Raw genomic sequence first — 26,577 nt, forward strand, 5'->3', positions numbered from 1 at the left:
AAAGAACAGCAAGGCAGTGTGCAATGCAGTGGAGAGGAGACAGTATTATGTTAGGATCCGTGAGATCTGGGTTCAAATCTCTACTCTGATGAAGCTTATCAGGGGGTGTAGTCCAAAACCCATTATGCATTATTAATAGAATGCTGTGAGCATTCTGTTAATATTAATTATATTAATAATAGCATTCATGGTGATCCTAAACCTAGAACTACCTGGATGGAAGAAGGTGGGATCCTAAAGTGAAATATGAAAAATAAATAATTGAAATATTTCAGAACAAAATCTAGTCACAATGCAAGAGATGTGTGAAGAAGTTCCTGATTGATTGATTTTTTAAGTCAAGGGGATAGTCTCCAAATTTGATCAGACTGTGTACCCCTGACTGACAAAGGTTGCCACACTTCAGCCATTCTTTCGTAGTCAAGAGGGCTAAACGTTAGGGTTTCCATATAAGGAAAGAGCAGGGATTCTGACAGCTCAGTTCTAAGCACGTTTACTTGGGTGTAAGGGCCACTGACTTCCATTTCAATATGCACAGCAGAGATTCCCAGCCATGGGTCCCCAGAGGTTGCTGGACTACAACTCCCATCATCTCCAGCCACAAAGGCCAAAGGGATTTGTAGTCCAACATCTGGGAACCCTAACGGCTTGGAACCCCCTGGCGTAACGCACTGCAAGCTAGACATTGTAGTTCTTCGGGGCTGGTTAATCTGAGGTACAAAAGGATGCCCGCCCCCCAGGCCCTTGCGTATGGGGTGCCAAGCAAGGCCAGCTCCAAGCAGAGAAGATACAGGGTGGGTTGGGGCACAGGGAGGAGAGGGGCGTGGGGGGAGAGAGAGAGAGGGCCACGGGGGTGGGTGGGTGGGTGGGGAGGAGCATCAAAGCCAAAAGCGAAAGCATTCACCCACGGAGAAGGTCAGGGCATTCAATCACCAGAGGAGGGGGACGCCCCCCGGAACACTTGCTGGATGAAGATGCAGGACTTGTTCTGGCCGTTGCAGACCCCACAAGCATCCGCCTGGGCGTCAGAACCCAGGATCCTATCGCAACCCGCTTTCTGGCAAAGGAGATCAAGAAGGGGCCCGTCAGACGCATCGAGGAGGGAAGGATCCTGACATGGCCCCGGCCATGAGCAGCTGCCAGGACTCAGAGGCAGGCCACTAGCACAGATGAGCGGCCCAGTGTGGAAGCGCAGGACTCAAACCCCAACTCAGCATGGCCTGGAGCCCCAAAGCCCCTGAACAGGAACACCCCCCACTCAGCCAGACTCCCTCAAGGAACTGGGCCACTCCGTAGGAAGTTACCTGCTACCGAGTCAGAGCTTGGGTCTATCTCGCTTAGTATTGTCTACACTGACTGGCAGCGGCTCCCCAGGGCTTCCGGCAGGAGTCTCTCCCAGCCCTACCTGGAGATGCTGCCACGGACTGAACCTGGGACCTTCTGCATGTAAAGCAGAAGTTCTGCCACTGAGCAATGGCTCCATCCCCCAAGGAGAATATCTTACAGCAGACAGTGCTCGCCTGTAGTCACCCATCCAGATGGTGACCAGGGCAGACCCTGCTTAGCAAAGGGGACCATTCATGCTCACTACCACAAGACCAGCTCTCCTCCTCATTCAGTCCCTGGCAGCATCTCCAGGTAGGGCTGGGAAAGATTCCTGCCTGAAACTGTAGACAGCTGCTGCCGGTCAGGGTAGACCATACTGAGCTAGGTGTGCTGCATTCCAGGAGTAAGAGAAGATATGATCAGATATCTTCTTTTACTCCTGGAAAATACCGTTCTTTCAGATGGTCCAAGGGTCTGACTTGGTGGAAGGCAGCTATTCCTATTTGTTCCTATTCCCCCAAACAACTGTGCTTTCATTCCCCAGTGCCGCCAACCGCATGATAAAAGAGCACCGTCAGCGGCCTCCTATTGCTCCAAAGAGAGATGTGGGTGTGTTCTGCCCTCCACCCGCCTTGCCCTGCTGCTACATTTCACACAACTCACCAGACACCGGCCGTTGATGCAGAGATCTCGAGACTCTGGGCTGCACCGGGTCCCATCTAACACCCTTCCGAAGGTGTAGTAAAAATTGTGTCCCACCGCCAGGCAATTGAGATCGCAGAGGTTGGGAGCTGGTGGGGAGAAGCAGAAGGGGGCAAGTAAGGTGTGGGGTCAGGTGGGGGCAGTTTAGAAGAGGCAAGAAGCACACTTTAGCGGCACCCAGAACACCAACCAATTTACTGGGTTTTTTGGACTGAGACAGACCCACTTCCTCAGAGGCAAGTAGCGTTCCCCTCAGTTGATAGGAGCATCTATCTTTCCATCGACAGTGGAGCCAACAAGGGCATCAGATGCAAGAGAGGGGAAGGGAAGGGAAGGGAAGGGAAGGGAAGGGAAGGGAAGGGAAGGGAAGGGAAGGGAAGGGAAGGGAAGATCATGCCGTCGGGTCAGTGTTGACTCCTGGCAACCACAGAGCCATGTGGTTTTCATGGTAGAATACAGGAGGGGTTTACCATTGCCTGCTCCCGCGCAGTATGAGATGATGCCTTTCAGCACCTCCTATATCGCTGCATACAAGCGGGGCTGACAACCTCTTGCTTCCTAGGCAAATCACTTCCCCGCTGCGCCATTAGGTGGCTCACAAGAGAGGTAGCCCATGACATTTCCTTGCAAGGCTCAAAGATATACAAGAGAAGGAGAAATTGCAGGAGAGAAGGCATGTCCTCACCTCTCGCCTGTGGGCTACTCAAAGGCATCTGGTGGGCCACTGTGTGGATTAGAATAGTGGACTAGATTGATCTTGGGCCTGAGACAGCAGGGCTGTTCTTATGTTCTTAAATTATAGGCTTGTTCACACGGCCAGCAGTAGGGTAGGGCAAGCACCCTACCCAAGCTGAACACGCTCCCATTTTGTGATCGTGTGCTGGTAAAAAGCAAGGTAGGAGATGGGGGAAGTAATCGTCCTCAAGGCTCCCACTGAGTAGGAGGGGCTTTTCCTCCTACCTCATTAAACAGATGGGTACATGTGACAAAACATGGGTCAGTGGCTTTTTGATCAATCAGCTCGTGGCAGCCTACCTCGAAGGAGCAGCGTGCTCCTAGATTGGGATCAGAGCAATCTCTCTACTGAGGGCAGATCCCAGGAACGAACGGAGTAACCCCCATTTTGTCACAATACAGCTGCTGGGTAGGATGGAGCCCCCCTACCCAGTGGGAACCTTGCAAATGATCACTTCTCCCACATCTCATCTTCCTTTTTAATATTATTTATTTATTCGATTTCTATACCGCCCTTCCAAAAATGGCTCAGGGAGGTTTTTACTAGCAAACGATCACAAAACGGGAGTGCACACAGCTCCCGGACATGGGTAGGACACTTGTCCTATCTGATTGTTCACACAACCCTCAACACGGCTGGAAGAGCAGCCAGACAGGGTAGGAGAGCCGGGTTTGCTCCCGGTCCACTGTTGTGTGAATGCACATATCGGAGGAGGAGGAGGAGGGAAGAGGGATTGTGAGGGAGCCAGGAGGTGGGTAGGGCAGCTTTTCATCTATCCTCGATAAAATGCTGGAGACAGAATGTGGTTTGGCCATGCCTGCCCTAGTACCCAGCTACTGCCACACATGATCACTCTCCCCTCTTCCTATCCTGATACTCGGGTTAACATGACCGCCGATCGAGAGCACACACAGGTCTCCTACCACTGCTGGGCACTCCTCCAAACCTGTTAAGGGTTGTGTGAACAAGCCTAATCATTGGCGAGAGGACGGCGACGCGCGAATTGGATGCCTCTTGCAGGAGAGAGACCGTCTGGGCTTGGGAAGGACTTTCAGACACACATACAAGGACACAAAAAAGGAAAGACGAGTCAAGCAGTGGTGATGGGGGGCAGACAGCAGCATCCTGCCTGGACTCACCTCCATGGAATGGGACCCACTGATACGGTGTCTGGCTCTCCAGGATGGGCTTCCCATCATAGAGAGAGCACTGGATGGCCCGGAAGGGGGTGGAGCCAGCGGGGCAGTCCTGCAAAGGACAAAAAGGAGGCAGACCCTTGAATGACCTGGCTTGCAACACGCCCCCAGGAGGCAGCAGCAGCAAACACTGGAGCCTGTTTTTCATTTTTATTTATTGTTAAATTTATACCCCGCCTTTCATTAAGAAAATCCCAAGACGGCTCACAATAAAATTTAAAAATAAGGTTATAAAAGACACATTAAAACATTGAGCTAAAAAATAAAAAGACATATCTAATATTTTAAAAAAAATTAAAACACAAGCATAAAAACAGTACAAAACACAAGAAGCAGCAGTGAGACAATCATATAAAAGCCTGGGTAAAAAGTCAAGATTTGACATGCTTTCTAAAAACTGTGATGGAGACTGAGGAGCAGATACCCACCGGGAGAGCATTCCAGAGTCTGGGGGCAGCAACAAAGAAGGCCCTGTCCCGCGTGCACGACAACTGAGCCTCCCTCATAGTCGGCACTCGGAGCAGAGCCCCCTCAGATGACCACGTCAAGAGGGCAGCAACCCTTGGGAGCAGGCGATCCCTCAGGTATCCTGGGCCCAAACCATTAAGGGCTTTAAAGGTCAAAACCAGCACCTTGAATTGAACCCGTAAACAAACTGGTAGCCAGTGCAGCTCTTTCAAAATGGGTGTGATGTGATCCACCGGGCAGCTCCAGATAAAACCCCAGCTGCCGCATTTTGCACTAGCTGCAGTTTCTGGATATTCTTCAAGGGCAGCCCCACATGGAGCGCATTACAGTAATCCAGCCGTGATGTGACTAAGGCATGGGTAACCATGGCCAGCTCTGTTCCTAGTGAGAGGAGAGGCTCTGTTTGGCTCTGCACCAGTCTGGATGAGGGCCTACATAGGAAGCTGTCTTATGCCCAGCCAGACCCTTGGTCCCTCTAGTTCAGGGATTCTCAAACTTGGGTCCTCAGGTGTTATTGGACTTCAACTCCCATAATCCCCAGCCTCAGTGGCCTTTGGTTGGGGATTATGGGAGTTGAAGTCCAATAACACCTGAGGACCCAAGTTTGAGAATCACTGCTCTAGTTCATCTGCACTGACTGGCAGTGGGGCTCCAAGGTTTCAGGCAGGGAAGAAGTCTCTCCCAGCCTTACCCGGAGGCTTTTCAGACAGTGAGGCTTTACTGCGGGTTTACTGCGAGGCTTTACTGTGAGTTTGGGTCATAACAGATACTCCAAGACAAAAAGAGGATTTTTTTTTTTTTAACCACAGGCATAAATTGAGCCTAGGTTCCAATACAGAGGGAATACCCCAAATCGTTTGTGAAGTGCTCTCTGGAATATTGCATGGACTTCAGAGTGGTGGTGTAGTGGTTAGAGTGCTGGACCAGGACCGGGGAGACCCGAGTTCAAATCCCCATTCAGCCATGAGACCTGCTGAGTGACTCTGGGCCAGTCACTTCTCTCTCAGCCTAACCTACTTCACAGGGTTGTTGGGAGGAGAAACTCAAGTATGTAGTACACCGCTCTGGGCTCCTTTGAGGAAGAGCGAGAGATAAAATGTAATCAACCAATCAATCTGGCTGATGTGTGAATGCACACCCACCCTTTTACCATGTAAAGTCATGGTAAAGTCTCTGTCTGAAAAGCTCTGGAAGATGGCGGGGACTGAACGTCTGACCTTCTGTATTTGCATTGTATGCAGAAGGTTCCAAGTTCCCTCCCTGGCAACATCTCCAGTTATGGATGGGAGAAATTCCAGCCTTAAATCTTGGAGAGCATCTGCCAGTCAGTGTAGACAATACTGAGCTACCTGTAGATGGACCAAGGGTCTCACTCAGCACAAGGCAGCTTTTTGTGTTCCCATTGTGAGACTTGATTTTAATAATTTTAAGTGTTTCTCTCTGGGCTTGGCCACAACCTCAGCAGAGACACTTTGGTTCAGGTCCTCCCAGGTATTTTCTGCCAAGAAAATGATCAGACCCTTAGTATTCCCTTCCTAACAGTTTATGAAGACTCACCACAAATTTTGATGGCTGTGATTATTGACTGGTTGGAAGCTGGTGTGTCCAAAAGCAGGCATAGGCACAAGACAAATGCACAGATGTGTTGAACAATGCAGGCCACACACAGTTCACACACATACCTCAATGAATAATGATGGATGGATACTTTTGATTTTATGAGCAATAGAATGTTCGGGTCTTATAATGGCCTATAACTATGCCTTATCTTAGCTATATTGGCACTACTTGTACCAGGATAATACTTTGCCTCTATAAAGTGCTTCCAGGTATTCAAAGCACTTCACATGTCCTGTCTTGATGTAATCATTATCACAACCTTAGGTTAGCAAACCTTATAATATCCAAGGAACAGCTGAGGCTGAAGGGTAGTGACCAGCCTAAAGCCACCTAATTTGTTCAGGGCAGAGAAAGGGGAGAGTTCCTGATTTGTAGTGCAGCCTTTAGCTCAACTAGAGCCTCACCAGCACCAAAATTCCTCACAGGAACACAGGAAGCTGCCATATACCGAGAGACTGTTGGTCCACCTAGCTAAGTATTGTCTGCATAGACTGCGGCAGCAGCAGCTTCACCAACATCACAGGCAGGAGTCTCTCTTCAAGGAAACAGGATGAAACGGGTGCCCCCATACTAGGGAATTGGAACGTTCCCCTTCTTGTAAACAGGTTAGTAAACCTGTATGTCATTTATGCAATGCTCCTGCATAGGAATAGGGAGGGAAGACACGACCAAGAGGTTCACGCAGATGAGACAGTAAATCTCTTCTGGAAAAGTTTGTATGGTTATGTGCAAAAAGACAAGAGTATCTCTTCTAAACAGCAATGGGACAAATTGTGGAAATGGACGGACGTAACCCCCCTGATTACCTGATGTGCCTTGTAATCCCCCACCCCCAAATTACAGTACTACCTGCATATACTTCATAACCTTGTGGGTTTCCAAACCCTTGTGTGTAAATCTTTGTAGATATATCATGTACAAACAACCACTTTGTATATAATTGTGCTTTGGCAACGTACTGTATGCTTTGGTAGTTTGTTGGTTCAATAAAAAAATCTTGTCCTATAAAAAAATCTTGTCCTATATTGGAAATGCCAAGGAGGGGACTTGGAACTTTCTGTACGCAAGCATGCAGGTGCTCTTCCCAGGGCAGCCCATCTTCTAAGGGGAATTGCCTTGTCCCCTGCTCTCCCAAGAATTGTTTCTGCAGGTGCTTCTTGACTGTGATGCTCATCTTACTCCTCTCTGGCGGTTGCTAGGCAGCACCATCCATCTTTCTAAAGCAGGACTGCACAACTCCAGTCCTCCAGCTGTTTCTGGACGACAACTCCCATTCTCCCCAGCCACAATGGCGAATAGTTACCCCTGCTAACTGAACAAAAGAGTTCCTTATCCATCCCCAGCACAGAATCCCTCCAGCGGCTGTTGCTGGTGTCTAGTTTAGGTTTCTCTTTCAGATCGTGAGCCCTTTGGGGACAGGGAGCCATTTTATATCTATCTATCTATTTATTTATGTAAACTACTTTGGGAACTTTTGTTGAAAAGTGGTATATAAATATTTGTCATGTTGGTATTCGAGGATGATGGGAGTTGTAGTCCAACATCTACAGGAGGGCTGACGTTCTAAAGCATCTTTGTCTAGCTTTCCAAACTTGGAGCCCTCAGAGCTTTCTGCAGTGCACAGTAAACCCCTCTGATATCCAAAAGCCTTCCCCATTAAACTGCCCCACCCTCAGCATCTGCACCCCCTTTGTGGACGAGAGGGTACTTACATCCAGTTCACATACTCGATACTGCCTGGGCTTCCCTCGGCACATCTCTTCTTCAGGGAACCTGCATCCAAAGAGGAAACCCAGACAATGGGCGAGTTGATTGTTGGAGTTTGTGATTATTTAGCAAAGCACCAACAAAAGAAGCTACCCACTCCAGTTACAGAGCAGAGTGCAGAGTTTAGTGGTTGCAGCTACTTAAAGAACACGCATGGAGATTGTTGTACAATCTAAACACTAAACTGATTTACTGGTGAAGTACATTTGAGATAGGAAAGACCTATTCTATGTATCAGCTACATAATGAATAGATAGGGAGAGATGTTTCCATCTGCTCTCTAGGAGGAAAGGATGGAAGAGGGACTGAGTGACTCACTACAGGAAGTACCTGAGGATTCAAGGCAGGGGTCATAGAGTAGAGGCAAGCAGGGGCAGCTAAGGAGACCCTCACTAGCTACCTCTGCTTCCAATGCCCCTCGTGGTCAAAGGGTCAATGCACTGGAACTCCATCTCCAACACTAATTACCCTTTATCGGCTAACTGGTGGATTAATACACAGAAACTTTGGTTGGTGACTGGAAGTTCAACTTCTTTTTGAGGAGTTCATCACCTTTCTGGAACTAGAGAACCAAATGTTCCAGAAAAAATGAAAGGACCCGAAACTGCTCAAGGGTCTGTGAAAACATATTTGATGAATCAATTAAAGCTCATGCAATCAATCCACAAGTAAGCATGCTTACTGGGAAGCAAGTCCAGCCGAATCCCATGGGATTGACTGACTAGTAAGTGTGCCGAGGATCACAGCGGACGTCTGCTTTGATTGAGCCAGAGCCCTTCCACATGATGCGCAGGCAACACAGTTCTGGAGGACGTCATTCTAGGACCTCCCTTGCCACTCGTGGAGGGACTCAGCTGCCTGAGGCTAACCCAGGGTTTCCAAATTATGGGCCTGGATCAAGGGATGGATTTGTTAGAAACGTCCCAGATGCCCCCATGGCAGGAGTATAAGGGCCTTGGAAGGCGCCCATGTGCTAGACTTGAGAGGCTATGGCCTCTTGTTTTTTTGCAGTGACCTAGGCACTGCCGGATTTCTTTGGCAAACTTTTTCAAGGCACTGCCACCATTGCTGTCACTGCAGCCAGCAGCCAGCCATGCAGGGGCCTCCGCTTACAAGCTGCTGGCCCTGCTATTCACCACCTCCACCCCCCACCCACCTGCCAGCCGCTCTGCAGCCCCCACTAACTAACTGCCACTGCCGGCTACCTGCTTCCCCCCTTTGCCAGCTGGCCGGCCAGCCAATTTGGTATAATGACATCACTGATGGGCGTGAGCCCATCTCAGATGCCAGGTGGGAACATCATTACACCATGTCAGCCAACTGGCTGGCAAAGGGCGGCGGGGGGTGGGGAGCAGCGGTGAGCAGGGGCTATGGAGCAGCTGGCTGGTGGTTGGGTGGGCAGGAGGCAGTGGCAGGGCCGGATTATGATATGCTGAGGGCCTAAGCTATGTCCAACTTAAAAGGCCCCACAGCATTATAAAATGGGTTGGAAGATGTGAAAAGGGCCAATTCCATGCTTGGAATCATTAGGAAGGGGTTTGAAAATAAAACTGCTAATATTATAATGCCCTTCTACAAATCGATGGTGCAGCCACGTTTGGAGTACTGTGTGTAGTTCTGGTCGCCGTATCTTTATGTATCTGCTAAGTGTGCTTCTGTACTTCCTGTGTTGTGATACCGCAGTCCCTATGATGTCAGCAGGGCAGGGGCGTAACTATAATAGGGCAAGGGGAGACAGGTGTCTGGGGGCCCACTGCCTTGGGGGGCCCCCAGAGGCAAGTCACATGACTGACTCCCCCAGCCACGCACCCACCTGGGCTTCCTTCAGTTGTATTCATCCTCCGGAATTGATGTGAGTGTTAAGACCTGGAGTTACCAGAACAGCATGTCTTTCTCTAGTACCATTAAGTGACTTGCATCATCCACAATTTACAAAACCTTTAAAAAAATAATTTAGGATGATGTTCTATTGTGGCACGCACGCATGCGCACACACACACTCACAAATTTAACTATGCTTTTTGTTACCACTATTTAGCCTCATTTAAGATTTCTTTACTTCATGAGCTGAGCTTCAGTGAGGGGGGGCCCATTTTAAAATCTTGTCTCTGGGCCCACTCCAACCTTGTTACGCCCCTGCAGCAGGGTGCTGTTCACATTTCAGATGCCTTGTTTCGGATTTCATCACTGCGATTTAATGCTATATACCGCCCTGAGCCATTTTGGAAGGGTGGTATACAAATCAAATAAATAAATAAATAAATAACGTCGTACGTCCGTTGCAAAAAAGTAGCTGTATTTTCCCCTGTAGATTCTGGGGATCGTTTTCATTTATTTATTTATTCGATTTCTATACCGCCCTTCCAAAAATGGCTCAGGGCAGTGTACACAGAGAAGTAATAAATAAATAAGATGGCTCCCTGTCCCCAAAGGGCTCACAATCTAAAAAGAAACATAAGATAGACACCAGCAGCAGTCACTGGAGGGGGACTGTGCTGGGGGTGGATAGGGCCAGTTACTCTCCCCCTGCTCAATAAAGAGAAGCACCATGTTAAAAGGGGCCTCTTTGCCCAGTTAGCAGGTTTTCAATTTGATCCTGCTAAGGTGAAGCATTTTACAACAGTTCTAGTGGGTAATCTGGAAAGTGCCCTGGAGCACTTTCGTTACGAGGCAAGGCTACAACACCTGGGACTTTTTAATTTAGAGGGGAGAAACCTGAAGGGTGACATGATAGAGGTCTATAAAATCATGCATTGTCTTTAAAGAGTGTTTAGAGAGAAATTTTTCTCCCTCTTGCCTAACACTAGAACCAGGGGTCATCCCATGAAACTGATTGCCAAGAAATTTAGGACCTACAAAAGGAAGTACTTTTTCACAAAAGGCATAATTAACCTATGAAATTCTCTGTCACAAGATGCGCTGTCAGCCAACAGCCTGGATGGCTTTAAGAGGGGTTTAGATAAACTCTGGGAGGACAAGTCTATCCATGGCTACTAGACTGGTGGCCATAGGCCCCCTCCAGTTTCAGAGGCAAGATGCCTCTCAATACCAGTTGCAGGGGAGCAACAGCAAGAGAGGGGGCATGCCCTCATTTCTTGCCTGTGGGCTTCTCAGGGGCATCTGGAGGGCCACTGTGTAGAACGGGATGCTGGACTAGATAGGCCTTGAGCCTCATCCAGTAGGGCTGTTCTTATATGATAGCAGGCCCTGGTCTAATAAAATGTTGGCATAACTTACAGTTATTTTTTGTTATAAACTTAGTATGATAAATAATTGTGTAGCCATATAACCACCCTGAGCCATTTTTGAAAGGGTGGTATATCAATCAATCCATCAATCAAACAAACAAACAAACAAACAAAACAAACAAACCAAAACTAAATCTTTGTCTTACTAGAACGATAACGTATGTTTCAGAGTAGTTTCCCCTGTCTCCTTTATTTTTCAAACAATTATGTGAAACTTGAAATTTAGTCATTATTTGGTATTCAGAGGCCCCTCAGAATGCAAAGCCCTCAGCTGCAGCTTCCTTAGCTTGTCCCTCAATCTGGCAGTGGGCAACAGTGAGTGGCAGGGCCTGCAGCAGCAGCAGCTCCCTTCGGCAGTCCAGCACTCCCAGCGGCACACGTTCATCTCAGGCAGCCGCTCAAGGGGAGCTCCAGCCCTGCCCCAGCCTGGGAAGGTCCCCTTGTTAGCACTTCAGATTGCCCAGCCCAGCCACAGCCAGGGGGCCACAGGGCTGCTGCCGTCGCTCCCGCCAGATGTTGCTTCGGCCACTGCACAAGCGTCAGGGGGCAGTCTTGGAAAGGCAAACCCCCACACCTCCCAGCTCCCACTCACCGGATGCACCTCCTGGAGCGGAGGGAGGCGCCGTCCCCACACGAACTCGAGCATGCGCTCCAGCTGCCCCAGTGCGTCCAGGTCCCGTGTCCCAGCTGGCGCCTGTGGCGGGGCTGGGGGGCCAGGCCGAGCCCCAGCACCCCGCTGTCTGTCCCCTACTTAAAGGAAGATGGCAAAGTCACCACTCTCGGAAGGGGAGCGTCCTTGCTACATGGCACAGCACCATGAAAAAGGGGCACACCTGGAATACACACACACACTCCCCATAACCTACTCTCCCCATAACCATTTACTCTCCCCATAACCTAGAGAGTAAACCGCCCAGACACACAAGTTTTGGGCGGTATAGAAATATTTTAAATAATAATAATAATTACAGCCTCGCAAATTTCACTGTTGAAACAGGGACATGCCTGTGTGAACATGTAGGGGGCATGGCCAAACAACCTAGGAGTCACAGTGTGCAATTCTGACTACAAGCATGCCAGAAATGGAAAGCAGGTAATTAAGTATAGGACATTGTAGAACTGGAGACAGTGCAGAAGAGGGCAACCAAGAGGCTCAGGGGCCACCAAGAGCACCTTCCTTATGAGGCAAGACTACAACACCTGGGGCTATTTAGTTTAGAAAAAAGACGACTGTGGGGAGACATGAGAGAGGACTATAAAATCATGCATGGAGTGCAGAAAGGGGGGAGAGAGAAATTGTTCTCCCTCTCACATAACACTAGAACCAGGGGTCATCCCATGAAATCGATTGCCACGAAATTTTGGACCGACAAAAGGAAGTACTTTTGGGAGGAGAGCTGGTCTTGTGGTAGCAAGCATGACTTGTCCCCTTAGCTAAGCAGGGTCTGTCCTGGTTGCATATGAAGGGGAGACTAGAAGTGTGAGCACTGTCAGATCTTCCCCTCAGGGGATGGAGCCATTCTAGGAAGAGCATCTAGGTTCCAAGTTCCCTCCCTGGCAGCATCTCCAAGACAGGGCTGAGAGCGATTCTTGCCTGCAACCTTGCAGAAGCCGCTGCCAGTCTGTGAAGACAATACTGAGCTAGATGGACCAATGGTCTGACTCAGTATACGGCAGCTTCTTATGTTTCTACGTTCCTATGTACTTTCCCCACACAGTGCATAATTAATCTATGGAATTCTCTGCCACAGATGTGGTGACAGACAAACAGCCTGGATGGCTTTGAGAGGGGTTTGGATAACCTCATGGAGGTGAGGTCTATCAACAGCTACTAGTTGGAGGGCTATAGGCCACCTCCAGCCTCAGAAACAAGATGCCTCTGAATCCTAGTTGCAAGGGAGAAACAGTAGGAGAGAGGGCATGTCCTCAGCAACTGCCTGTCAACTTCCCAGCAGCACCTGGTGGGCCTCTGTGTGAAACAGCACTGGACGAGATGGGCCTTGGGCCTGATCCAGCAGGGCTACTCTTATGTTCTAAGTGCACGCAGAACACAACATTCTAGACAACCAATACAGATGAGCCAAGCACAGGCCCTCCAACATTTTGCAGATGAAAACAGGGATACTTTTGTAACAACCAATTCTCAAACTGAGCATGGATGTCCAAGCCAACAGTCATGGGGAAGAGAGCTGGTCTTACAGTAAAGGTAAAGTGTTCCGTCAAGTCAGTGTTGACTCTTGGTGACCACAGAGCCCTGTGGTTTTCTTGACAGAATACAGGAGGGGTTGACCATTGCCATCTCCCGTGCAATATGAGATGATGCCTTTCAGCATCTTCCTGTATCGCTGCTGCCCGATATAGGCATTTCCCATAGTCTGTAGTGAGCATGAATTGTCCCTTTTGCTAAGCAGGGTTTGCCTTGGTTTATATTTGGATGGGTGACTAGATGTGTGAACTCTGTAAGATATTCCCCTTAGGGGATGGGGCCGTAGCTCAGTGGTAGAGCATTTCACTCTCTGGCAGCATCTCCAGGTAGGGCTGGGAAGGATAGTGAAGGCAGCAGAGAAACAGGCCACCATCCAAGCCCACTGGGAGCATCCTGGACCATCACCTCCAGCACCTTCCTCCTTGTTTAAGTCATTGCTGACCAATCTAGAGGGAGACTCCAGTCCTCAAGTTCAAGAAGCAGGAAAAAATAACCTTCCTTCTCCCCCATCCCCTCCTCCATTGTCTTAATCAGCATCTCTTTCTCTGTTTTCCATCCTGCACACTCTTATTAAATTCTGGAGTCTCTTTCCAGAGCCTGCTTAATCTCTTCCCAGACATTTGGAGTGGGATTTTATGTAGCGGGTCTCCCTGTCAAGAGATCCTGCACCAGTATGGAGCCAAGTGCAGATGTACACACACACACACACACACACACACACACACACACACACACACTCACTCCAGGAAACTGGAGAAGGTAGATAAGGAAGCCCCCCCACTCCCAAAGTCAAGCTGTCCAGATGTGGATTTGGGCATGGGGGAGTGGAGAGAGGCTCATACCCAGAGGTTGAGCCTGGGAAGGAGCCACCTTTGTTTATGGAGGAAAAGGTCAAAAGAATTAAATATTTATCGCTGGACTAAGCAACAAGTAACAAGAAGACAGGCACATCCAGCATGTGTGGAGGAGAGGTTGACTGTAGCAGGGGAAACCACGCAGAGGAGTGAGTGAGTGTGAGTGAGTGAGTGGGGGGCGGGAGGGGGGGGAGCAGGTGGAGAGTGCTTCAGGGCTGCATATAGGAGGGGTGGGCTGACCTCATCTTGCAAAGATGCTTCTTGTTCTACTGTTTTTAAATCCAAATCCCCCTGGTCCACAGATGTGCTTTAAAACAAAAGCCCTCTCCCACTGGAGCACCGCACAGCTAAAGCAGAACTGGTCTGTGTTCAGGGATCCTGAACTGACATATTTGCTTCATAGTCTATGAGCAAGCCGGCAAATTTTGGCCATCGGTATCATCTTGGGGGATGAATGCTGATTGTGGTTTTGGGCAACATTTACCAGCCCCCCAGAGGTGGAAAATAGGCAATAGCCTTGTTGCACTTACAGCTTGTGGGGGTGTTATCACCCCTTCTTTATCCTTACTCCCAAATGAGGTGGGAAAAATTGCAGTCATTTTTGCACAAAGGAAAGGGTTAAGGTCAGGGTTAGGGTAACAGTGAACAAATTGTTCTACTCTCTCCATGGAGTAATCTTTGGAAGACATCAGTTTCCATTCCTCTGACAAATCAATGAAGTTCTATAGTAACTTTTGTGTTTTAAAAACTTTTTAAAGCTTTTAAAACACCATTGCAAATGTGGCCACTGCGGGCCCAGTGGTCAGGACGATAACAGTATAACAACGCACTGAAAGCTCGAAGTGCTGCAATGCTAACCCCCATCTTCTATCTACGGTAGGGCTGCAGACCTTGTCAAAACTCACAGTGGGTATTCGTCCCCACAGCTGGCTTATGTACACTTAAAATAATGTTTACTGGTGCACACCCTAACCCTTTTGAGGTGCAGAGAATATGGGTGCATGTCGAAGGCTGCAGTCCCCCAGTCACAGACGTGGATGATACAAGGTAGCCCAAAGGTTATTTTAGGGTTCCAGGGCACGTAAACCTTGGCTCTTGTTGAAGAAGGAACTGAGAACCCGCTCTCACCTCTCGAACTAGACCAAAACCAATCCCTCCAGAAGCAGGGGATGAAGGAAACAACCCGCCCCTGTACTTTGACCCCCAGGAACTGATATTGGAAGGGGGGTTGCCTTTGGACCTAAAAGGTTCACAGAGCCCCTCATGACTCAAAGTCATTGTCAGTCTCCGTGCATTTCTCTCACCCCCTTTAAAAAACCATCTTAGCCCAGTCGCCATCACCACATCCTGAGGTGTGGAGTTCCAAAAGCAAATGACGAATGTTGGGTGAAGGACATGCCCTTGTCTGTCCTGAATCTCCTGCCCATCCGTTTTACTGGGTGTCTCCAAATTCTAGTCTCGTAAGAAAGGGGAAAGGAAACATTCTCCCTTTCGGCCCAGCTCCTTCTCTGGAAGGAAGCCAGGAGGCAAAGCGCTCACCACTGATCACTGGAACATAGGAAGGTGCCTTCTACCGTGGCAGACCCTTGGTCCACCTGGCTCAGTGTTGTCTACACTGACTGGCAGCGGCTCTCCAAGGTTTCAGGCAAGAGTCTCTCTCAGCCCTATTTGGAGATGCTGCCAGGGACTGCACCTGGGACCTTCAGCACGCAAGCAAATGCTTTACCACTGAGCTACGGCCTCATCCCCTAAGGGGAATATTTTACAGCAGGCAGGTACTTACTGGGTGCATGTAGCCAACCATCCAAATGCAATCCAAGGTGGACCCTGCTTAGCAAAGGAAATAATGCATGCTTGCTTTCACAAGACCAGTTGTCCTCCCACAAAGCACCAGCCTTGGGGTAAACAGGGCTTCCCCCCCCGCCCCCTTTCCCAATCACTGCACGCACCCATCCCATGTGTCTTAAAAAGGCTTCCCTTCTGCCACATACCCAGAATTAGCCAGGAAAGATTTACGTGGCAAACGTGATCTGATGGGAACCACTCATTTTAGCGATGAATCTCCAAGAGGGCTGGCAAGGCCCCATCCCAGACTGGCACATCTTGGAAGTTCCCAGTTGGGACAGCCGTGCAGCACTCGGGGGTGGGTGGGGGGCAGCGGCGGCGAGTATCTGTGTGTTGGGAACAGCACCTCTCCAGAGGGATTCCAGCCCCGTTTGCTCAGATATCGAAATGCACACGCTGTGGTCTGGAGTATGTCTCTGCAGCTCGGCTGCAGTGCATTAAATTCTTTCCGAGATGACGCACGTCCCTTGCTAATCTCTCCCTATCTCCACAGCCATCTTGCTGCCATTTCCAAGGGAAAGCAGAGCGTGCCAGGAGAGGGCTGCTGGGTGCTGCATGGGGGGGGTGGGGGGTGTCACAGTGCAGAAGGGACACACGGCAGACCCAGGAGGAGCTTGGACACCCACCTGCCCAACTCTCTGCACAGCAGGGGCGTAGCGACTATTGAGCAAGTGGGGGACAATTGTCTCCAGGACCCAAGGGTCTTGGGGGGGGGGCAAGGTTCCACCACACCCTTGGCCAGGGTGGCCCTTGCCCCCTTCCCGCACCCAGCAGCAAGGAAAGCGCTCGCCAGCTGGGAGCACAAGGCATGCCCCTCTCCTCTCCAGGCAGTGTTTCTCGCTGACTGGGGAAGGATGGACTCTCCTTCCCCTGGGCATTGGCTCCTCCCCTGCGTCTGACATCAGATGCTGGGGGCGGGGTCAGTGCCAAGAGTGGGACTGTGAAAGCAGAGTTCCTCTGTCTGCAATTGGTGGAATAGCTGAATGGAGACTCCTTTCCCTGGAGCTCTTTTCTCTGGTTGATTCCACCAACCGCTGACAGGGGAAATGAAACTCTGCTGGGGATGTCACAGCCCCGTACAGCAACTCTGGAGGTGGAAGCAGCAGAGAGCTGGGTGAGGCTGGGAGCTTTCTCCGCTGCTCTGTGCAGACACCTCCACTGCGGTACTTCCTTGCGGGAAGAGCTCCTGGAGGAGGGAGGTGGCTGGTGAGATTTGGTTGCTCTGAGCAGCTCACTGGGGGCCTGTGGCCCATGGGTCACCCCCTGATGATGCCCCTGACTGGGGCCTTATCGAGGGCTCCTGCCCTTTGAAAAGTCCCAGGCTGGAGATGATGGGAACGGCTGTCCAACAACATCATCTGGGGACCTGAGGTTGACAACCTCTGCCCTTGAGTTTAGCTGACATAAAGAAGGGGAGCACTGAAGCACCAGAGACAACCCCTGCACCTTAGGAGCATTGGAGGCTGCCTGAGTCAGAGTCAGACTATTGGTCCATTTAGCTCAGTATTGTCTACACTGACTGGCAGCAGCAGCTCTCCAAGTTTTCAGGAGACTCTCAGCCCTACCTGGAGATGCTGCCAGGGACCGAACCTGAGACTTACTGTGTGCGAAGCAGATGCTCTACTACTGAGCTACTGACCCCTTTCCTAAGGGGAATATCTTACAAAAGACAGCACCCACGTGTAGTCGCCTATCCAAATGCAAACCAGGGGAAACCCTGCTTAGCAAAGGGGACAATTCAGGCTCACGACTGCAAGACCAGCTCGCCTTCCCCTTGGAAAGTGAGGTTATGGTTGCCATTCTATGCACATTTCCCTGGGAGGAAGCCCCATGGAACCTAGTGGGATTCCTTTCTGAGTAAACCCCATTCAGCTTCATGGGTTTTACTCTGGAGTCAGTGGCACAGGGAGGGCAGAAAGGCCCATGTTCAAAACGCGAACATGGGGAGTTCTGCAGCATGGCTGCCCCCCTGGCAGAGCAGGACTCACCTCATTGCTCTCGCTGGCACTGCCACTCCTGCCTGATCACCAGACACACCCCACCCCACACAGCCAGTGGGAAGCAAGAAAGCCTGGCCTAGAGCTAGCTGGGAATGCACATGCACACTGATGCAGCAGACACAGTGCACATTGTGCCTTCCCAGCCAGCTCTGGACCCGTGGGAAGCAAGATGGCCCTGTTTGGGATCTTCTTGTTACTTTCCCGCTGGCCCAGGAGCCTGGGGAGGCGGAGGCAGGAAAGGGAGAGGCGAGGCAAGGCGAGGCCGCTCCAAACACTGGGTGCCTGCCTTGTGGTCTTACAACACATCAACCCCTGTATAGCTCCACCCCTGCTCTGAGTTAATAGGCTGAAGGAGCTGAGCTGCTGGCTCACAGCCAGGAACTTTGCTCTTCCACAGGTTGCCTGATGTCATAATTTAATTTAATCGATTTAATTTATAAATAAGTTCATTTGCAGTCAACAGCAGGATGGCTCGGGCCAAGCTCCTCTCTGCTCCCTGGTTTGTGGGGAAATCGGCTGCTTTCTGTCCACTTGCGCCAAATGAACAGAATTTACAGGCAGGACTGGTGGAGAAAGAAACTTGCTTTGCATGTCTCTGTTTTAATCCCTAAAACATCCCACAGTGGTTCTCGTTTTAAACATGACCAGTTCCTTTAATGGCTTTGAGCTGTCAGGGCCCCTGAGGTCAGGGAGGACAGGGAGGAAGGTTTCTGGCTGTCACGTTTAGATTTCCTAAAGCTGAGGGTTTCGAGAGTTATTCCCATTCACTCCAAGGAGACAGGCTCAACTGGCAGGGAGAACCTTGCCAGATCAGACCTCTACAGTTCCAGGATCCTGCTCCCCACAATGGCTAGCTATTTGCCCCAAAGGGGCGCCAAAGAACAGGGAATGAAAACAATAACTGTCTCCTGCCGTTACTCTCCTGAACAGCTGGTGCTCAGAGATAGAGTGCTCAGAGATAGACTGCAACTGAAAGTGGAGGTTCCATTTTAAGCTTCCATATCTAGCAGCCATTAGCCTTTGTTAGATCCAATATAAAAATTGCTTTCAGAGGTCAGGCCCAACTCTCCATTTAGCCTTGTGCATCTGGCAATAGCCCCCTAGATTATTCTGGAGAACCCACAGGTAGGGCATGAAGGCAACACAGCCCCTCCCAGCACAAGCTACTCAGAGGAAGGTGGCCTCTGAAAACTTAACTCCCAGCCTGTTTTTAATGCCAAAGCTAAGTCCAGAAACACATGAAACCATAACTTCTGGGCATGTGCAAAGTATCCCCTCCTGTCATCCAGCAGCTGCACATCTGGGATATGCAGATGGTCCTCTGTTAGCTGGTCTTGTTCTAACAAGCATAAATTGCCCCCTTGTTAAGCAGGGTCTGCCTCAGTTTGCTTTTTGGATGGGTGACTAGATGTCAGCCCTGTCTGCTGTCAGATATTCCCCCTAGAGGATGGAGCTGTAGCTCAGGAGAAGAGCATCTGCCTTGTATGCAGAAGGTCCAAGGTTCACTCCCTGGTACCTCCAGGTAGGATTGGGCAAGACCCCTGCCTGAACCTTGGAGAAGCTGCTGCCAGTCAGAGTAGACAATACTGAGCTGGATGGACCAAGGATTAGACTCGGCATCAGACAACTTCCTACGTGGCCTCTGAAAACAACGCCTTAGCTCCCAGTCTGATTTTAATGCCAAGGCTAAGCCCAGCAAAATGGGCAGTCACCATAACCTCTGGGTATGTGCAAAGTACTCCCTTCTGTCATGCAGCTGCTGCACATCTGGGACTGCCGGGAAGGGTTCTGGGAGAAGCGTGAGTCATTTTTAGCAAGGGGAGAGTGCACTGTTGTTCAGAAAAGGAGTGACGCTTAACTGGCTCCATGTGTCTGAAAAACCACATCCCCGAACCCTCCCAGAAATCCACTGGAAATTCAGTAGAATCCAGAGAGTCCCAAGGGGGGCTGCTGACCCCTCTGGACACTTGCAGAGTTTAATGAAGTCAGGCTGAAGCGGAGAGTAAACACTGGGATAAAGAGAGTTGGCAGCGGCTGGGCTGGGAGATGAGAAAGTGGAGCGTGGCCCCCATGCGGAGGGAAGGCCGGCCAACCCCTCTGGGCTGCAGGCTGGGGCCTCAGCTCCAGCCATCTCCCCCACGGAGAGCCCAGCCTTCATCAGAAGGGAGGGATCCACCCGCCCGTGGGGTCTCCTGCCCCATCCGCCCTGCAGACAGGACAACAGGAGCCATGAAAACAATCCAGAGCAGGAGTTTTCAGCCCTGGGTCCTCAGATGTTGTTGGGACTACCATGCCCATCATCCCCCTGCCACAATGGCTGAAGGCCATTTTGGCTGGGGCTAACGGGAGCAGGAGATCAATGACATCTGGGGGCCCAAGGCTGAGCCCCGAGAGCTCCGAGGCCATGACAGGGAGGTTGCCACAGGGGGCCCCACAGATCCTAACTCTGGCATTCCCCAGATGAACAGCAGGGCAACGCCATTCTTCTCCTCATAACAAGGCCTGAATCTACTGACTCTCACACCTGCCTCAAGGCCCTTCCCGCCTCTGCCTGATGCAGCATCCGTTCATCTGACCTTGCAGTCTGACCTGCATGGACTGAGGCCAGGTAGCTGTTTCCCTCATCTTGTTTGCTTGAATTCCCTTGCTTGAATAGAAAGAGAAATGCCTCACTCCCTCTCAATTGGCTATCAAGAGCTGAAAATGTGCCTCGGCAGTTTCTGTCCATGAAATGGGCACTGTCTGTGCTGCATTGAGCCCGGGGCCTTCTGCATGCAAAGCAGGAACTCTGCCCAGAGGGTTATGGCCAGATGTTCTGACTCTGCTTCTTCTGGGTTTTCTTAAAGGTAAAGCGTGCCATCAAGTCGATTCTGACTCCTGGCGCCCATAGAGCCCTGTGGTTTTCTTTGGTAGAATACAGGAAGGGTTTACCATTGCCTCCTCCCACACAGTATGAACCAATGCTTTTCAGCATCTTCCTATATCACTGCTGGCATGGAAATCTGCCTTATCGAGCTCAGTATGATCCACTTCAATGGGGAAGCAGAGGAGGCCTTTTCTCAGGTCTGTCAGCTGACAGCCTTCATTTGGCTGAGGTCTTTCTGTGGACTAGGACCTGGGAGACTCGAGTTCAAATCCCCATTCAGCTATGAAACTCACTAAGCTTGTTCTACCATCATTAGCTTTTTAGTTTTAGGAGTTTTAGGAGCTTTAGTTTTAGGAGCTGGGCACACTCCAGGTTTTTGGCCATGTGCTTGTAAACAGCAAGCTAGGCGGCAAGAAGTTTACCTGCTCAGCCCGCTGGGTAGGACTGTTTCTCCTCCTACCTCCTTCAGAAGCTGGGGATGGAATGGGGTAGGGCATATGCATCCTCTCTAGCTGGGGCTGAGCAGGCGATCCATCTCCCTGCCTCCTACCTGGCTTTTTATAAGCACACAATTGGATTCTGGGAGTGAGCACAGCTTGCCTTACCCAGTCAATGATTGTGAGAACAGGTCTACTGAGTGACTCTGGGCCAGCCACTTGTGCCAGGGCTGCTCAGCTTCGGCCCCCCTGCAAATATTGGCCTACAACTCCCATAATACCTGGCAATTGGCCACTGTGGCTGGGGATTATGGGAGTTGTAGTCCAAAAACAGCGGGGGGGGGGCAAAGTTGAGCAGGCCTGTCTCAGCCTAACCAACCTCACAAAGTTGCTGTGAGGATAAACATAAACATGTACTCTGCTCTGGGCTTCTCAGAGGACGAGTGGGATATGAATGTAAAACTAAACAAACAAATAATACACTAAGCTACAACCCCTTTGGTTAAAAGGAGAGCAGGAGATTTAGCTCAAAAACATAGGAAGCTGTCTTCTAATGAGTCAGACCAGGGTTTCTTAACCTTGGGCCCCCAGATGTTGTTGGACTACAACTCCCATCATCCTCAGCCACAAAGGGCATGTCTGGGGATGATGGGAGTTGTAGTCCAACAACATCTGGGGGCCCAAGGTTAAGAAACCCTGAGTCGGGCCACTGGTCCATCTACCCTAACTTTGCCTTCACTGACTGCCAGCAGCTCTCTAGCATCTCAGGCAGAGATTGGTTTCCCAACCCTGCTCCCTGAGACACTTTGAACTGGAGCTGCTGGGAACTGATCCTGAAAGCATGACCTTCTGCAGGCAAAGCAAAAGCTCTACCACTGAGTTGTGCAAATTTTTGCTAATTAACACACAGTGCTGCCAGACAGTCAGGCCACTGGCCCATCTCACTCCAGCGTTGTCTGCTCTGATTGGCAGCATCTGGCCTTTTCCAGCTCTGCAGCCTAAGATCCTTTCACTAGAGGTGCTGAGGACTGAACATGGGACTTTATGTGTGCAAAACACCTGCTCTGTTATTGATCCACAGTCACTCCCTTGCACAGACTTTGATCAGTTTGTTCAGTTTGTCCATGCCTGAGTTGATGCTGAGTCAGGCAAGGAAAATGCTGCTGAGTCAGGATGTGCCTCCCTTCTTACAGCAACCTGTGCACTGGTGATCTATGTCAAGGGAAGGAATTGGAGACCAAGTCTTGGGGATTTCTAGGAGTGGAAATACTAGAACTTTGACCATCTACTGTGAGAGAGAGAGAGAGAGAGAGAGAGAGAGAGAGAGAGAGAGAGAGAGAGAGTGAGAGAGAGTCAGTCTGGAGGGACATCATCATCGCTTCAATGGGAATGTGTGGTTGGTGGAAACCCGCATCTGTGGTGACTTGGTGGTGAGAGAGGGACATCCTTTCCACTCCAAAATGTAAATTTGAAAATGAGTTATTAAAAGAGAAAGCTACTGTGGTGGTGGTGGCGGCGGTGTGTGAGTGTGTGTGTGAGAGAGAGAGAACACTTCAGGGTGTGTCTCCCAGATTTAAGCCACAATTAAAAGGGGATTTCCCTTGGGGAGGCAAATCTACATGCATGGCCTGATCCCTCTGACTTACCTGAACGGCACCTGAGAAGGTCAACCAGGTGAGGAGGAGAAAGAGGAACCTCCCCGGGAAGATGCACCTGTGGAAAATGAAAAGTACACGCTGAAATGAAGATTTCCAAAACCATTTTTGTGGGGTATACCAGCCCCAAAGGAAGTGGGTTCTTCATGCGGTATGCCCATCACCCCATTACATGGAGCTACTGCATCAACAAAACACAGAGAGAAAATTTACACTTCCCAAAGAGTAGGCGGTTACGGCTGAAGCCACATGGGCACTTTAGACAGGAATCTTCCATTAAGGTGCCTTTAATTACTGTTCTGTGTGTCACTCCAAACCCCTTCAACTAGTGTGGGAGAACATCCAAAGCCGCCTTCTGTGGTGCTAGGCCTATGTTCTCCCGAGTCTGGCCCTTGGTCCACCTAGCTCAGTGTTGCCTACTCGGACTGCCAGTGCCCCTCCATATTTTGGACAGGGTTTCTCCAGCTCTACCTAGAGATGCTGCCACTTACAACGAAGCAGATTTAGGCTAGACATTAGGCTGAACTTCCTGACCATCCACAAGAGCTGTCGTAAGAACATAAGAACAGCCCTGCTGGATCAGGCCCAAGGAAGCCCATCTGGTCCAGCATCCTGTTTCACACAGTGGCCCACCAGATGCCGCCGGAAGCCACAGACAGGAGTTGAGGGCAGGCCCTCTCTCCTGCCATTACTCCCCTGCAACTGGTACTCAGCGGCATCCTGCCCTTGAGGCTGGAGGTGGCCCACAGCCCTCGAGTCAGGCAGTGGAACAGTCTGCCTTGCACAATGAGGGACTCTCCTTCACGGAAGGTTTTCCAGCAGAAGCTGGACGGGAATGCTGTTGTAGATTCTGGCACTGATCAGGGAGGTGAACTAGACGACTCCTGAAGTCCCCCCCAAATCCTATGGAAGGTGAAATGTGGAAAAGTGCTATCCCCAAATGTGTGCAAGTGGTGTTTGGCTAGAGGCACCCTTGATAGTGCCTGAAACTTCCTGCCTGAAATGTTGGAGTCACTGCCAGCCAGTGTAGACAATACTGAGCTAGACGGACCAACAGTCTTGACTCAGCAGAAGGCAGCCTCCTATGTTCCTGTGTTTTTTGTACCTGGACTTTGGAACTCCTGGGCCCAGGGAATGAATCTGCCTCTGTCCCTGACAACATTTCAGAACAAACTAAAGGCCTTCTTGTTCTGACAGGCTTTTGGCCTGCTGGGGCTCATTTGATTTTGATGGATTGCCTCTTTGTCATTTTATTTTTTTCCTCTGCTCTCTCTCTATGATTAATTTTTTTTAAAAATAATGGGTTTTTACACTTTTAATGCAAGTTGCCTTTGGCACCTCTGATCTGAGGGAGAAAGGTGGGATATAAATATGTTGAATAAATAAATACAACACTATGGGGGGAAATAATGGGTGAGCCCAACATACACTAGATCTGCTCACAACCCCACCCCACCCCCAAATTATAAATCTGCCTTCCTGCAGTCCCATTAATCCACGTTTAAAAGCATGAGCATGTTTAAAATGCACTTAAAACTGCAGCTCTTTCTCAGAGATATGTTTGAAAGTGCTTTAAGAGGGACATGGAAACATAGGAAGCTGTCTCATACTGAGTCAGACCATGGGTCCACCTAGCTTAGTATTGTCTACACTGACTGGCAGCGGCTTCTCCAAGGTTTCAGGCAGGAGTCTCTCTCAGCCCTGTCTTGCAGATGCTGCCAGGGAGTGAACTGGGGACAAGAGGCGAAGCTATAATTGAGTGGATGGGTTAAAGAACCCAAACACCCCAGATCCTGAGACACCCCCCCCCCAGCTCCACCCCTTCCTATTTTCTTCATTATGTTCCTTACTCCGAGGGGCAATAAGAGTGATTGGAGAGAGGCAAACACGGGCCTCCTCCTCTTCCCCCAGCTACGCCCTGCAAGCAGATGCTCTTCCACATGTCCATAATTCTGTGGTAGAGCCCTTGATTGGCATGCAGAAGGTCCCAGGTTCAGCCACTGACATCATCTCTAGTCCAAAGGATCTCAGGGAGCATGACTGAGAAAGGCTTGGAGAGCCACTGCTGGTCAGAGGAGACAGTACAAAGCTAGACCGACCAGTGGTCTGACTCAGGATGGCAGTGTCAGATGTTCACAGTGTCATCAGAAGCAGGGAAACTGGAGCCAACTGGGCCGCAGCTGCTGAAGGAGGAACTTGTACAGCCCTCCGCAGCTGTCGAGGACCAACGCTCTGGAGCCCCAATATATTAATTCATTTCTCAGGTGCTAAATTAAACTTGTGGAACTCACTGCCACAACAAGTTGTACTGATTACCATGGGCTTAGATGGCCTTACAAGTGAATCAGATAATTTTGCGGAGGAGCACAAGAGTCCTGTCAGTGGCTGTTAAATCATGATGTCGAGATGGAATCTCCATTTTCAGAGGCAGTATATCCTTGAACACGGTGTGGGGAAGGGAAGGCTGTTACCTTCATTGCCTGGGGGGCATCTGATTAGCCTTGGTCCAACTCAGCTGGCTTTCCTTATTTGTTTATTGAGCTGCTTTTTACATTCAGTTCCTGACTCAGGATGCGTCAGCAACAATCAAGGCAGTATAAAATTCAATCAAAATTTAGTCCTGACCACTGAGCATGAAGCCACGGGTAGACAGGCCTGGAAAGAAGTTTGCATTGGGACAACCATGGAAAGGTCTGCCAAGGTGTCCTCCTTGTTCTTTGAACTTGGCCTCCCTCAGTGGTACAGCCCTAGCAAGCATTTGCTAAGGTCAGCGGAGAGTGTCCCTTTAACAGCAGTGACAGCCTCCGCCGACCTTAGCAAATGCACCAAGGCAGCCTCTGTGAGGGCTCCAAGCTGAAGCTGGCGGCACGTGCCACGTCTTCGCCTTCTGTGCTCTTGCAGCCAGCGGAACAACTTCTGTGTCTCATCATATCACTTTGAACAATCACTCTTATTGTCATCTGGAGGAGATGAAGAGGAGGCCGGGAGGGAGGCGGCCCTTGGAAACTCACCCATGGGGCTGAAAAACACATTTCAACACAAACTGGCCAGTTCCAGCCCAGGCCAAAGGCTGTGTGTGTTTTGCCCTGAACTCCTCTTTGCAATGTGTTTACACTGCAACAATTAATGGAAGCAAAGCCACCACGACCAGCGTTTCTCCCCTGCTCCACACACAGCTCAAGGGAGAGTTGGGAACCCAGGACCGCAAGGCAGCTGCCATGCAGCCTCTGGAAACCGGCGCTTTTTTGTGGGGTGGGGGGGGAAGTGGGGGGTTTCCAAATCCTATGGGTGGGCCAGAACTGTGGCACCACCCCCACAAAAGAGCAGAAATGCCTGTAGACGTGTGAGACGGCTGAAAGGGTAGCAAAGGGGTGTGTGGAATCCAGGAGGGGCATCTTCAATAGTCAGTGTGTGGGGCTCCTGAATGTTTCTACCCCCATTCCACCCACCTCCGTGCCCAACATTTTCCCTAAGCCTTACATGTTGTCCCTAGGCCTATCAGCACTCATCCTGCATGGGTCTGTGGCCTGCTGAGCCCTGGAAGAACATCTTCCTCTCAGACACACTCTCCGACAGCCACAAACCCTTGAATCTTCATGAGCCTCTGCCCCACCACTGATCTGGCCATGTGCTACATCAGAAGTAGGCAAC

At 50.2% G+C, this 26,577-nt stretch overlaps 1 protein-coding gene across 1 annotated transcript in view; it reads right to left on the reverse strand.

Moving 5' to 3' along the window:
- The window catches only part of ADAMTSL5 (ADAMTS like 5), a 43,362-nt gene that overhangs the window by 11,615 nt on the left and 5,170 nt on the right, over positions 1–26,577 (reverse strand). The window contains exons 2-7 of the mRNA XM_053287839.1: positions 22,918–22,984; positions 11,656–11,810; positions 7,761–7,821; positions 3,904–4,012; positions 1,990–2,117; positions 934–1,057 (exon numbers count right to left, since the gene is read on the reverse strand). Coding sequence (XP_053143814.1) covers positions 934–1,057; positions 1,990–2,117; positions 3,904–4,012; positions 7,761–7,821; positions 11,656–11,810; positions 22,918–22,984 — 644 coding nt within the window. The remainder of the gene's footprint in view (positions 1–933; positions 1,058–1,989; positions 2,118–3,903; positions 4,013–7,760; positions 7,822–11,655; positions 11,811–22,917; positions 22,985–26,577) is intronic.

This window comes from Hemicordylus capensis, chromosome 2 (assembly GCF_027244095.1).
Source record: "Hemicordylus capensis ecotype Gifberg chromosome 2, rHemCap1.1.pri, whole genome shotgun sequence".
NCBI classification, from domain to species: domain Eukaryota; kingdom Metazoa; phylum Chordata; class Lepidosauria; order Squamata; family Cordylidae; genus Hemicordylus; species Hemicordylus capensis.